The sequence below is a fragment of the Acartia tonsa genome, chromosome 6, assembly GCF_053477335.1.
Source record: "Acartia tonsa isolate MP-2025a chromosome 6, ASM5347733v1, whole genome shotgun sequence".
Classification (NCBI taxonomy): Eukaryota; Metazoa; Arthropoda; class Copepoda; order Calanoida; family Acartiidae; genus Acartia; species Acartia tonsa.
The window spans coordinates 12,674,813-12,687,813 of NC_137265.1; the positions used below are offsets into that span (position 1 = coordinate 12,674,813).

The 13,001-nt window shown below is 33.1% G+C and overlaps 1 protein-coding gene across 2 annotated transcripts in view; it reads left to right on the forward strand.

Annotated features, from left to right (window-relative positions):
- The window catches only part of LOC145321887 (focadhesin), a 21,547-nt gene continuing 8,546 nt past the window's right edge, over window positions 1-13,001 (forward strand). For both annotated transcript variants that reach the window (XM_080163532.1, XM_080163531.1), the window contains exons 1-25: window positions 1-148; window positions 485-551; window positions 1,428-1,528; window positions 1,970-2,027; window positions 2,211-2,333; window positions 2,570-2,719; window positions 3,055-3,137; window positions 3,542-3,611; window positions 3,997-4,164; window positions 4,493-4,556; window positions 4,801-4,885; window positions 5,322-5,631; window positions 5,883-5,973; window positions 6,310-6,466; window positions 6,856-6,916; window positions 7,204-7,297; window positions 8,841-8,940; window positions 9,358-9,480; window positions 9,752-10,025; window positions 10,342-10,450; window positions 10,724-10,801; window positions 11,200-11,273; window positions 11,632-11,747; window positions 11,925-11,999; window positions 12,398-12,454. In XM_080163532.1, the coding sequence (XP_080019658.1) occupies window positions 36-148; window positions 485-551; window positions 1,428-1,528; window positions 1,970-2,027; window positions 2,211-2,333; window positions 2,570-2,719; window positions 3,055-3,137; window positions 3,542-3,611; window positions 3,997-4,164; window positions 4,493-4,556; window positions 4,801-4,885; window positions 5,322-5,631; window positions 5,883-5,973; window positions 6,310-6,466; window positions 6,856-6,916; window positions 7,204-7,297; window positions 8,841-8,940; window positions 9,358-9,480; window positions 9,752-10,025; window positions 10,342-10,450; window positions 10,724-10,801; window positions 11,200-11,273; window positions 11,632-11,747; window positions 11,925-11,999; window positions 12,398-12,454 (2,801 nt within the window). In that variant the 5' untranslated portion in view covers window positions 1-35. The remainder of the gene's footprint in view (window positions 149-484; window positions 552-1,427; window positions 1,529-1,969; window positions 2,028-2,210; window positions 2,334-2,569; window positions 2,720-3,054; window positions 3,138-3,541; window positions 3,612-3,996; window positions 4,165-4,492; window positions 4,557-4,800; window positions 4,886-5,321; window positions 5,632-5,882; window positions 5,974-6,309; window positions 6,467-6,855; window positions 6,917-7,203; window positions 7,298-8,840; window positions 8,941-9,357; window positions 9,481-9,751; window positions 10,026-10,341; window positions 10,451-10,723; window positions 10,802-11,199; window positions 11,274-11,631; window positions 11,748-11,924; window positions 12,000-12,397; window positions 12,455-13,001) is intronic.

Consider the following 13,001-nt stretch of genomic DNA (forward strand, 5'->3'; position numbering starts at 1 on the left):
GATATATATCTGTTTTAACAACTTATAGAAAACCTATGACAATATTTTTCAAGATAAAAATGAATGAAATTAAAAGTTGCCTAGAAAGGGGAAAACCGGGAGAATCCCTACAAGCTGCAGATAAACTTATCAACCAAATCATTCAAAAGTAAGTTTCATGGAAAATTTATTTTCATGTTTAAAAATTAGCTAGAAAAACCTATATATATATGATGACCTTAGTTTCTAAGGCTGCGTAGGAATTCAAGACAATTAATATATATTAATTTCTAAAAAGAAACTTAAATGCCAAATGAGATTATTTCTGTCGGACGGAAAAGTTGGAAGAAAAAAAATATTACAACGTACTTATACATTCAATTTAGAAATAAAACAGCCTAAAGCTACATGAAGCTTTTTTAAAAAATGGTGAATTCAATCTGTTAAGTCTGCTGACGAGATCTCATCAGATAAACAAAGCTTATTGATATTTTTTCTTATTTAGATCAAAAGAGGAGAACACAGAGAACGAAGGTCTACTACTTCTCTGGGAGTTGATTGGTTCAAAACAGGTGTTGATTTTTTTCAGTCCATTGTCTGTTTTTATGAAAACTCATCTACCAGATCGATAATCAATTATTCCATTGCACGGCGTATGTGTTACCAAGCTGTACATTCTAATTATGCAAGATTAATAATTATGATTCAAGAGATTCAATTTTTTTTCACTTAGAGTTAATTCTTAGGGGTTGAGGGGACAATAGACTGTGAACTGAATTGCACTGATATCCTAAAATTTGTAAATACTTATCAAATTATTTGGTTAAAAAACATTGGTTAGTTAAGGGAGTGGGGGGGGGGGGGAGTTTTGACACATTTACGTAAAAAGTGAGTATAGGCTTTATCTTTGGACTGGGAGGATAGGTTATTAGGGATAAAATCATTCTTATATGATGAATTTCACGAAGTTTTAAGATTTTTTGGATAGGCCTCCAGGTTTAGGAGATGCAGGCCTTCAAGTTCAGAAGCTGCAGGCCTCCAGTTGCTCTAGACCGATAATATTTTGTTTAATAAGGTGACCTAGCTCTATCTCTTTAAAAATAAATTAATTTTTATGTTTACCGTTCCAGAGAACACCTGGAGGCCTGCAGCTCCTGAACCTGGAGGTCTATCCAAAAAATCTCAAAACTTGGGAAAATTAATCATATAAAAATGATTTTTTCTTTTATACCCTTTTCTCTCAGTCCAAAGATAAAGCCTACACTCACTGTTTACGCAAAAGTGTCAAAACTTCCCGCCCTCTTGATTGGTTATTCTATTTAAGTCCAAACATTAATTTAAATCTATAGAAAAGGTAGTTTTGTTTATTAACATTGGGCATGTACATCAATATATCGTCTATAGTCTTAATCCCTTAAAAGTTCTTGACTAATGCGTTTCTTGTTTAGGTTTCCTGTGCAAAGACTTGTGGATATTTGCTGGTGGGTTTAGTTGAACGAGGGCTTGTACAGCCTTTGCCTGCACTAACACAATTGTTGGCAAAGCTAAGGTTGGTGTTTCTTATAGATACATAGGTCCCATTATTGTTTGCATACCCTTCCCGTTGACTTGGATATTGTACTTAATTGTTTACGTAAGAAGGATTAGTGCTATTCTCCTGTTCCAACTTTCATAACTACTTATAAGAAAATGATACTTTCACAAGAGGTATGAAATACATAATTTACAATAATACAAAAAAATATATTTAAGCAAACTTTTACCTTATTATAAAAGAAAATCCTGCACGTATACTAAATTAATTCGATGTTTGTTTCTGTTTTAGTGCATGTCCGCTAAAGCTTAAAAACATATGGACCGATTGTTCCTTCATTTTCAGGGCAGGGTTTTTACTATTTTAGGCTATTTGGGTGAAACCCCTATAGGCTAGGGGCGAAAAAACTTTGAATTAAAATAAGTATTATTCCTTTTAACCTATTTCATTGTTTAGTTTAGGATACAATTACAATGGAATAATTCCTGCTATCAGTCAAATATTGGCTTTAGTGGTAAGTATGTTAAAAATATTTTGCTGCTTTTTTTTTTACAAAAATGCTCCAAGGTTTTATTTAAAAATTTCTAAGACGTCGTAACTATACCAGAAAAGCATTTTTTAAAAATCAATTAATAAGCTAAGACAATTATCATAAATCAAGTTACTGTTAATTTTATTAAAAATAATATATATTTAGGTGAAGGGCACTGTGATAGCAACCGGAAGCTACAAATCCCTGCATGCTATAAACTCAAATCAGCATCCCTTCATATCTGTTCTAAGATCAACACCCAAAGCTTGGGATTTAGTTTTGGATCAGGTATTTATAATTTTATAACTAGGTAGATTAGAAGCTTTAACAGAGTAATTTGGCTTATGATTTGAAATGTCAATAAATCACTTTATATGACAATTTATTATTCAATACAATACAATACAATGACATTTTTATTATATGTATATGTAATGCTTTTCTTATAGAGTAGTTGCGCTACGAATATGTTAGATGTCTTTATTTGGAAATGTGATATATACCTATGTATTTCTTATTTTTAGTTCTTCTATTTACTGGATCATGAAAGTACTGAAGTGAGGGGACATGCCATCACCCTTCTGAAGCCTGTCTATCTTTACCTGTTCTGTGATCCTAACTATCATATTCATTTTGGAGCCCTGAGGTCCATACTTTTCCAGGATTTACTTCAGGTAAAACTTGCCCTGTGTGGTTTCGAATCCGATTAATAGAATCATTTTACATACTAATCATAAAATGAATATCTACCAGTTTTGTTAGACCTGGCCTTCAGAACCTCATGGCTAAAAAACTAGTTTTCATTTTAATATCTGCGATAAGCTGTCTATAATACGATGCGATGAATAAAAATTCCAGTCTCCGTGTTCATATAAATCCTAACTTCAGAGAATCAGGGCCACAAACGACAACAATAATTCTCAAGCTAAAAAATGTTGGAAATATAGCATCACTAGTTGATTTCTTCTGTCATATTTTCTACTTTCCTAATCTCATAATTTTAATTTAGAGAAGTAAAGTGAATGAAGATTATTTGAAGTTAACTGAAAACCTTGTGAATTGGTTGCCATATTCACAACAAGATTCATTCAGGTTTTCAATCTCGTCCAGAGAAGCTTTCAGAATATTACAAAATAAAATTTGAAGTAGCATTTTCACTAATAACATAAACCTCATCACTAATCATATCTTTAATCTTATTTAATCGTTGACGGAGGGGACATTTTTATTGGTTGATGTAATTATGTTTATCATCATTGTGGATGTACATTATTTTATCGTCCATTGTCATATCCATTATTAAGATCCCTGTATTTTATTAACAGATAGCTCGTCTTGTCAAAAGCCTTTAGAATCGCAAATTGATTTATTAAAGATAAAATCCTTCCCCTTACCTCCTTTTTTAAGCCACCTTCCAAACGTATTTGATATCATGCCTTTGGTGAATGCAAAATTTTCATGTTCATAATTTTACTGACGTGGTTGAAAAAAATCAGGGAATCCTATCAGTATGCAACAAGTTTTATACAGTTTTGCATGGACAATCAACTTGTTAACTTACTTAAGGTACAATTTTAAATTCATTTGATAACACAGCTACTATAAAAAAGGAATTCCGGTCGTCACTAAAAAGAACGCAACTGATTTGCAAGATTGTTCTTTCAAGTAGCTAAGCTACTCTATAATTCACTTCGTTATCCGCCAGAGCTATGGGGGGAAATGTGACTTTCTCTGCTGCTATTTAAGATAGACAGCTTTGTCAAGATTCCCAAAAGATATCAATACACATTATATGAAGATTTCCTAATTTTTTTTGTAGGATTATCTCTCTTTGTTTTTCTTTTATATGACAAATTAACATCTGCTTTAAACTCAATTTGTCGGTTTGTTCATTCTTTTTTTTGTTCTTTACTACTTCTGGATATTGTTTAATTTATGTCATTTTATTTAGGAGAAAACAATGCTAATAACAAGCTTACTGAAATATCAAGTGACATTTGGCCACGATTATGCTCCCTCTTTGTCCTTGTTGAAGAAATGTCAACACCTCATATCAGATTGGGATGTTCATCTGCTGATTCTCAATCAAGCCCTGGAAATCTGTCCGCTAGGATCCCAGGTTCGTTTTATTGTTGCATGGTCTAAGAACGTGGCAAACTAAAGATGCTAAAAACTGTGTCATTTCACATTTGATGTGTTGCCTTTTAAGGCTAGATATTGCCTGGGTACATAAAAAGGTGCAATTATTAGAGACAAAGTGGCTTTTATGAATTTTATGTTTTTTTTCAAATCTTAAGGTTGAGAATAGTAACAACTTTAATCCTTCGTCGAACATTAAAAAATTGACACTTTTAATCGTTTCTAAGCTAGATAATGCCCAGCATTAATAAAAATTCTTAGCAAGTCAATTTAGAACTGCTATAAAATATTTATATTTTTTATTTAAGGATGAGCTATTAACTTACTGCAAGGAAATATTGATGAATCAGCCAGTTTCTAAATATATTGCAGGTACTTTTATACAAATCATTTTTACAGTTTAAGAAAAAATTACTTGAAATAAAGAAAAATATGCCATTAACAAGCTTACAATTATTTTAAAAGAGAAAAGCAAAAGAATCTGTATAATTAAGTCTTAAAATTTATGTGTTTTCATATGAGACATCTCATTATTTTATACTTGTTAATGTTCTTTTGTCTTACCATCGGATTTGGTGAGCTTAACTTTAATGGATGTTGTCATCATTTTTTCTAGGAATTATGATGTCATCACTGCTCCAAAGTTTATCATTTGACTCAAGTCTTTCCTCTGCCTCAATCAAAATGGCTGAAATTGTAAGGTAGGTAAAATGCAATTTTTTGATTCCTTCATAAAACTTAGTACATAACTAGTACCCAAAGTTTTAAAAATCCTGATAACTTATTAACCAGTAATTTTATTTACACCATTTATCGCCCATTGTCTTATCCGTAAAGTTCTCTGATGATTATATTCACGTCCTACATAGTAAAATGGAATACGATATCAAGTTACTTAGGCTAGAAATATTCATAATGGACCCTCAATTTTATACATAGAAACATTTATGTAATTTTATCCGGTTTTGAGAGGAGCTGCAACTCTGTAATTAGAGTTTGAATGTTATTGTTCGTACATCTGACTCTCGCAATTTAAAAAAGCACACTGAGCTAATGTGACTGAGTACTTGTAGTAGAGACTTTGATATTTCTTTAAATACTTTTTTAAGAAATAAACCTGTACAATTTAAAATTCAGGTTCTGTTTGAAGAGCGACTGGACCGAAAATGCGGCTAAAGTTTCAACCTGCCTACCAAAGAAATTCGAGCCTAACATAACCTCAGCCATCCACAACGTACAGCTGCTGGCCGAAATCGGCCACTCGGCCGAGGCTAGATGCCAGTGGTTGGAAAAGTTGGGTGGGACACCTGGTGCTGCCAAGCAGAGTGGGGCAGTAGAACATGCTAGTTTGTCTAATTATTTGGGTGTAGTGGCTTCTATATTTCTGTTTGCTGATACAACTAGGGAGACTAGAGCTGCGTTGAATATTCTACAGAAAATAACAAAGGTAAAATTGTTTCGCGGTTCCCCTGTGATTTTTTCTTGAAAATGAAGTAATAAATTTAGGGTCTGCGGTTTCAGTGGTATAAAACTAGGTTTGTGCGAAAGCACTATTTTTTTAATAAGATTTTTAGAAGAATACCTACCTAGTTAATTGTGACATAAAAAATTTTAATGCTTGTGGCAAATTATATTTTCCAATTGAATATGAATATAAACAACTTAAAAATGTAAAAAAATATTTAAAATTATTTTTAGGAAAACTCAAGTCACAGCTCTATGATCTTGACGCTAATTTTGCACAAGTTAGCCACAGCAGATAAAACAAACACCAAAACTTCTGAACCAGGTGAAACATTAAGTGATTGATAAATATCTATTACAGCAAAATATTGCACCAATATACAGAAAAACAATTTATTTTGACTCAAGGAAGATTATTTTAAATGGTTAAAAAGTTGGATCAAAGTGATATTTCTTTTAGCTTAATTAGACAGGGTTCTGTCTTTGAATAGGGAGAAGGGTATTTTAAAACTATTTACCAAGTCTGTAATTTGAAAATAGATCAGCATAAAACCATCCTAGGATATTTTGGAAGCTTCCAAAATTAGAAACTATGTTATTTCATGCAGTAGGATATTTATTATTTTTGAAAGCTTTATTTATGAAAATAAATTTATCTCAGGACCATATTTGGCGCTGCTGAAGGCTTTGCCGGACATGGCTGCAGACAAGAACTGTGTGGCCCTCATCCTGCGGCTGGTTGGCTCGCTGGCGGTCAAGCCACATCTCACCCCGTTGCGTCTGCGGCTGTTGCTGAACTTGTGGCGCCAAGAACCTAGGTAATTTTTCTAGATTTTTAAATTGTATTTTATGGGGGATGGTTCAATCATCTCAAATTAAATGTATTGTCCCATAAACTTAACCACAGTTTTCAAGAAACTTCGCAAATAGTTAAAAATTCATAGTTACAATATTATTTATTAGCGACTACGCCCCTTTGAGTTGGGGGAGGGAGTGTCATCTATAGATTATTTCTCTTTCGAGGGTAGTTGTACCATCCCAAAAATAGTTAAAAACCTTTCCACGGCCTATGTGAAGTTACAATATGAAGGAGAAACTTATCTGTGTTTATTAGTGTTTACAGAGATTCTTCTCTGCACCTTGATAGACAGACACATTTCCTATAACTTTTATATTAGGATATATTTTATTTTGTGTTTTTATTTAGATGTTTCCAATTCCTACACAAGGCATTAGAAGAAATTCCAGACCAAACTGTTTTTACAGAGGTAAGGAGAAAGTTCCGTGATTAGGAGGTAATAAATAAGCATTAGTAAATTGAAGAAAATGAAATGAAAAACTAACTTATTCCCATTGGGCTGTTTATTAATTTAGTCCCCAAAGTTTTAAAATATTGTTTTCATATAAGTTTGCTTAAGAACTACGGGGACTTTATTGAATTTTGATTGGTTGGTTCATTTATTTATGTGTCTGAACGTTTCAACAACTAATTGTAATATTTAGAAGGGATGATTTTGTGTATCATCATTTGTAACTATAACCATATTAACTGTAGGTACAAATATCTCGAGCTATGGTTATGAAAGAGATAGTTGATACAAAAGGTTCGGCTTCACAGCATGGATCTGATCTTTTACCACTACTTTCAGGTTGACTTTTTTTCTACATGATAATAGTTATTTATGGCATCGTATTTTAAAATAAAAAAAATATGATATTAAAACCAGTTGTGCTAGCCATGGTTTCATTTTAATATTCGTGGAAAATTCGTGTCTGCAATAAGATGCGATAAATCATTTTCTCGTATTTATTCGAATCCGGTGGATAGGAACCGGTTCTCATTAGGGTTGGGCCGGATACTTTTTTGGCCGGATACCGGATATCCGGCTGATTTCAAACGCCGGATATCCGGTAACCGGCCGGATATCCGTCCAACGCCGGATATCCGGCAAATATCCGGTTATCCGGCCAAATTACCGGATAACCGGCCAAATTACCAGATATCAAAGTAGTAAAAAAAAAATTTCTTCAGAAATCTTATATAAATTTACATAAAGTTAAACTTATTCAGAAAAAAATGTTCTTCTAGCTTCAATAATAAGAAAATTATAGCCATTTAAGATTTTAAAAAGCAGAGATTTTTGGTGTAAAGTATAAAAAATTATAGAGCCGGATATCCGGCCGGATAGTTTAAATAATGATATTAAAACCAGTTGTGCTAGCCATGGTTTCATTTTAATATTCGTGGAAAATTAGTGTCTGCAATAAGATGCGATAAATCATTTTCTCGTATTTATTCGAATCCGGTGGATAGGAACCGGTTCTCATTAGGGTTGGGCCGGATACTTTTTTGGCCGGATACCGGATATCCGGCTGATTTCAAACGCCGGATATCCGGCAAATATCCGGTTATCCGGCCAAATTACCGGATAACCGGCCAAATTACCAGATATCAAAGTAGTAAAAAAAATTTCTTCAGAAATCTTATATAAATTTACATGAAGTTAAACTTATTCAGAAAAAAATGTTCTTCTAGCTTCAATAATAAGAAAATTATAGCCATTTAAGATTTTAAAAAGCAGAGATTTTTGGTGTAAAGTATAAAAAATTATAGAGCCGGATATCCGGCCGGATAGTTTTAATATCCGGTATCCGGCCGGATATCCGGCCACACCGGATATCCGGCCCAACCCTAGTTCTCATCCATACGAAAAAACTATGTCTAGCATCGTATTATATCCAGCTTTCTACGAATATAGAAATGTACAATCATAAGATTAAAATTAGTTTTTTTAGCCGGTGACTTCGTCACCTCGGGGCTAAAAAAAACTAGTTTTAATCTCATAATTGTACATTCTATATCCGCGGAAAGCCGTTTATAATACGATGCGAGAAATAACTATTCAGTGGATATTTATCGGTTTCTAAGCCATATTGAAAAAAACTTATAGATTAGATGAACTATTGAAGACAATAGGTACCTACTAAGTTTAAATAAAAATTTTAAAGCTAATCAATAGGTCAAAAATAGCCTATTTTTATCAATTATTCTTTTTGATTATATGAACAGGATACACCTTAAGGATTGATTTTGATGCATATCTGAACCAAAATTTCTCTGGAAGTTCTTACTGTTCATGATTCTTAAATGTATAATCTAGGAATACCACCATGAAAAATTTCCAATTCCAGGTATTCTGAACCAGTGCACCAGTCCTGCAGTGACACTGGCCGCTCAGCTGGCACTCCAGAGCATCTTTGTACTCTGCAAAGAATCTGTCATTGATATCAGGTGAATTTAGGCATCCAATTTTTTAAAACAAAATATCAGGTAAACAAAACTTTTTTCCAGTGACAAGGGACCAGAATTCTGGCAAAAAATTGTAGTTGAGAATCTCTATTTTACCCAGCGTTTAACCCGAAAAGTATTTAATTCCAAGGTAAATTGATTTGCTAATGTACTGTCCCTCTTTTTTCAAGGATAACTGTAAATAAAGCTGTGTTCATTACTATCCTTGTTATTAGCGCAGCTACTCAATAATAAGTACATGTCCGTACGCCCATCAGTCAGAAAACGCCAGAAATATTTTATTTTTCTTATTTTCCTTCTCGGACTAACAAATATTTTTGTGTGTAATTGTTGTTGTTCGGAAAGAAAGTTGTTGGTTTGTTTTTGCTGCGCTTCTTATAGACATTATTTGTTATTTAGGACCACTGTGAAGGTGATAGCGCCCAAGTGTGTGAAGGACCCCCGGGACAAGGTTGTGGTGGAGTACTGCAGGATCCTGGGACTGGTGCCAACTTTCAGGATGTCTGGACCAGAGTATACCAGGTATGATTCTTCAAACTAACGTCTACTCTTCTAGAGGCTTCTAGGGGCAATTGAGGTGTTGGCGGAAGTCGACCTTCAACTTTCAATTCTAGTCTTTAAAAAAGTAAATAAAAAATTTTTGTGGGTAAGTTGTTTTCTGTTAATTAAAAAGTTAAGCATATCAATAATAGATTTTTATGGTTGATATTAAAAAATGTAATAGAAAAAATCTTCGAAATAATATGCAAAAATCTTCTTAGCTAGATATAATTTTGATACATTTTTAATTCAGGTTTGCTGAGGAGTGTGTAGGCTGGCTGTGGAAAACTGTTGGTAATCAGTCAGACAAAATAAAATGTGCAGTTTTCAACGCCCTATCCAATTATCCTCTAGAGGCCACCAAACTGATCATGCTCCCCTCCTACACAAGAGATGGCTTAAAGTTGCCCGCGGCCTACTGCGCTACGCCGCAGGACGCGGCCCGAAAACCTGAGGACGTTTTACCGTACGTGCCGGGTCAGTGTTGGGTTTATTTGATCACAAGGATGCCTAAGAATGAAAAACAGGTTAGTTAAAAAATGTTTCTTTCATGGCTAAATGGGAGATTTTTAAGTTTAATATAAACCATTTTAACATCATAATTGCTATTCTGATAAAAATAACAGCTTAATACGGACTAAAATACAGAAGAAGAAAAAACAATACATTATTATTTCTAAATGATGATTTTTGACTGGTAGACTAGTCACAAACAAAATATTTTTTGCATTAAATAAAATACCTTTAGATTATCGTGCATTTTTAAATCAAAAGTTTTTTTTTATTCAGACATATTATCTTTTTTTTAAGGAAAAAAATACCTAATGATCAACGAATTTTTAGGTTGAAAGTCTTGTAGATGCAAAACTTGAATTGTTGGAAAGTCTACTAAAGGCAGAGGTTCGAGACCTACCAAATTCTGTTTACCACCCAGCTACTACTATGAGAACAGGCAAATTATCTTAGTTTTAGCAGGGCTCGAAAGGGAAAAGACAATGGCCGGTAAATAGTAGTACATCACCAATAATCATACACAAAATTACCCCTTCTGTAGATTATATTTGGTGGTTGAAACGTTTGTACACTCAACCTAATGAACCAAGCAATAAAATTCATTTAAAGTCCTCGAAGTTGTTGAGCCAACGAATAAGAAAACATTAGTATAAACCTTTGGCGCCCAATGTTCCCTCCCTCCCTGAGTAAATATGATAATTTTGTTGTCCAGAAAGTGAACCTGTAAGCTGGAGCCACCTGCCTGACCACAGCCTTCTCAGAGCAGTAGTCACTTATCTCATTGATAAAAAGGAATCATTCATTACCTTTTAACTATTCAATAGCAACAAAAAAACACTGATCAACAAATCAGACAGACAAACGCTCAGACAAAGTTAAAACGCATTCAATATTCAACAATACATAGGTAGATAATGTCATTTAAAATTGTTAAAAAAAAATAAATTGAACCCACTGCTTTTTTTGTAATAATATAGAGTTGTTACGCTTTCTAAATTGTACCTTATTGTCACAAAGATTGCCATAAATAAAATGAAATATATTCAGTAAATGTAATGTTTAACTAGTTAAATAATAGCAAAATTTCTTGAAATTATAAAAGATTTTAATTGAGCACCGATGCTATGTTATCTGTGTATTAACCATGAACCTATCAATACCTAATCCAATAATGAATCTCTCCTCCGCAGGAGCTGCCGCTGTCAGCCGAGTCTGAAGAAACTGTGACCAAAGTGAAGCTAGTGCTCTCCCTGCTGGGCAAGGCAGGATTAAAGTGATAAATAAATAATTAAATATATATCATAGATGGGTAATTAAAAATTGTAGGGATTAAAATGTGTAAAAATCATGGAGGGAGGGGAAATCAATTAATATTTTATTACATTGATGTTGCACCAGATTTTTATGTACTCGGATAAAGTAATGATCGCAGCTAGCTAAAACCTTCCATCCAGCCCCTTTGCCCTATCCCCTCCCCTTTAAATTACTGGATGAACAAACTTACTAATAAATGAGGTCCATATTAGCAAGCAAATTTAATTTTTATAGAGGATGTATTGTACATCAATTTTATTTTCGTCTGTTGTATTTTTATACTTATCCCTTATATTCTGCTGATAGGATTTTGGGCGCCATCTGCCGCCGCTGGACTGGCTGGCGCTTGAAAATTATCTGGGAAGATCAGAGCTGCGGCCGCCGTTTATTCGGATAATTTGTGTCCAATCTGCCACTTCAAGGTGAATATTTGTTAAGACTACAGCTGTTTTTTTGTTTGACTGTATACTTTATTTCACCATGAGAAGGATATACTTGCCATCCTCTCCACCTAATTCATGGGCTAAAACATGCCCAGAGAAAATATTATATTTTACCTTATAATTTCAGAGATAGTCAATAATCGACATTATTTTCAGGTCTGCTAAAATTCTGTTGGAAAGACAGATTTCTGGAGAGCCAGATATAACCACCAGTATGGAGTGTATCCGCAGGTATAGGCATTCAGTCATATTATTCAGTTGTAAGAATTTAAAATACTATTTTTCATGTTGATATCAGTTACAGCATGCTGTTGAACATTTTTATCAATGCCATTTTACTTGCACTAATAAGCTTTTTTTAAAGCAATGATGCAACAAATTTATGCACAATTTTGTTAAGACTTACAAATTAATGTTCTGACAGTGACACTTTACAAGAGCTATTGTTCGGTTATCTTCCCTCTGATTTTAGAGCTTACCTTTTATTTATGTTGCCATCCTTGTATTTGTATAATTGACATATGGTTGTTCTAAGTTTACGTCTTACATAAGTTTTAATAGTTTTAAAATGACTAATGATGCACCCTGTATTTAAAATAAAGATTTGTTAATAATAATTTTTGTTTAAGTTTGGAGTATATAAGCTGTAGTGCGCCTCCTCCAGCGGTCCAAGCGTTTACAAATAGGTAGGTTATGATATTTGTAATTAACATAGAAGTTGAATTTGTGTGTGTCTATTTAGATATATGAAATTAGATAGAAAGAAAATAAATTTTGGTTAACATGAAACATTTTTAGAAGAGCCAGTACTTACACAAACTCATTCCAAATATTAACTGTGTGGCCCAACTTAATTTTTAAACACTTGTTACTCTTTTACTTTAAAACAATATTATCTGCTTTTAATTTTATCCTGAAATTAACCTGTGTGATTTTGTGTGGATAATTTCTGTTTACACTAGCGCCATGTGTATTGTTTAAAAGCAGTTAAAAATATACAAATTTTGGTCATCATAGGTATATAGCTACATATTCCTTTCCATGGGTTGGTATAAAACAACAACTAAGTATTGAATTTTGAAGCCTTGAAATTACATCTTAAAGGTTTTAACACCAAAAATTTATAATAAATAACGATATTTTTAAGAAATCCAAATAATCTTTTTAAGAAACCTCTGAAACCCAGGTTGTTTTTGTAAATAACCCACATGCGTTGGGTAATTTTTTTTTGAA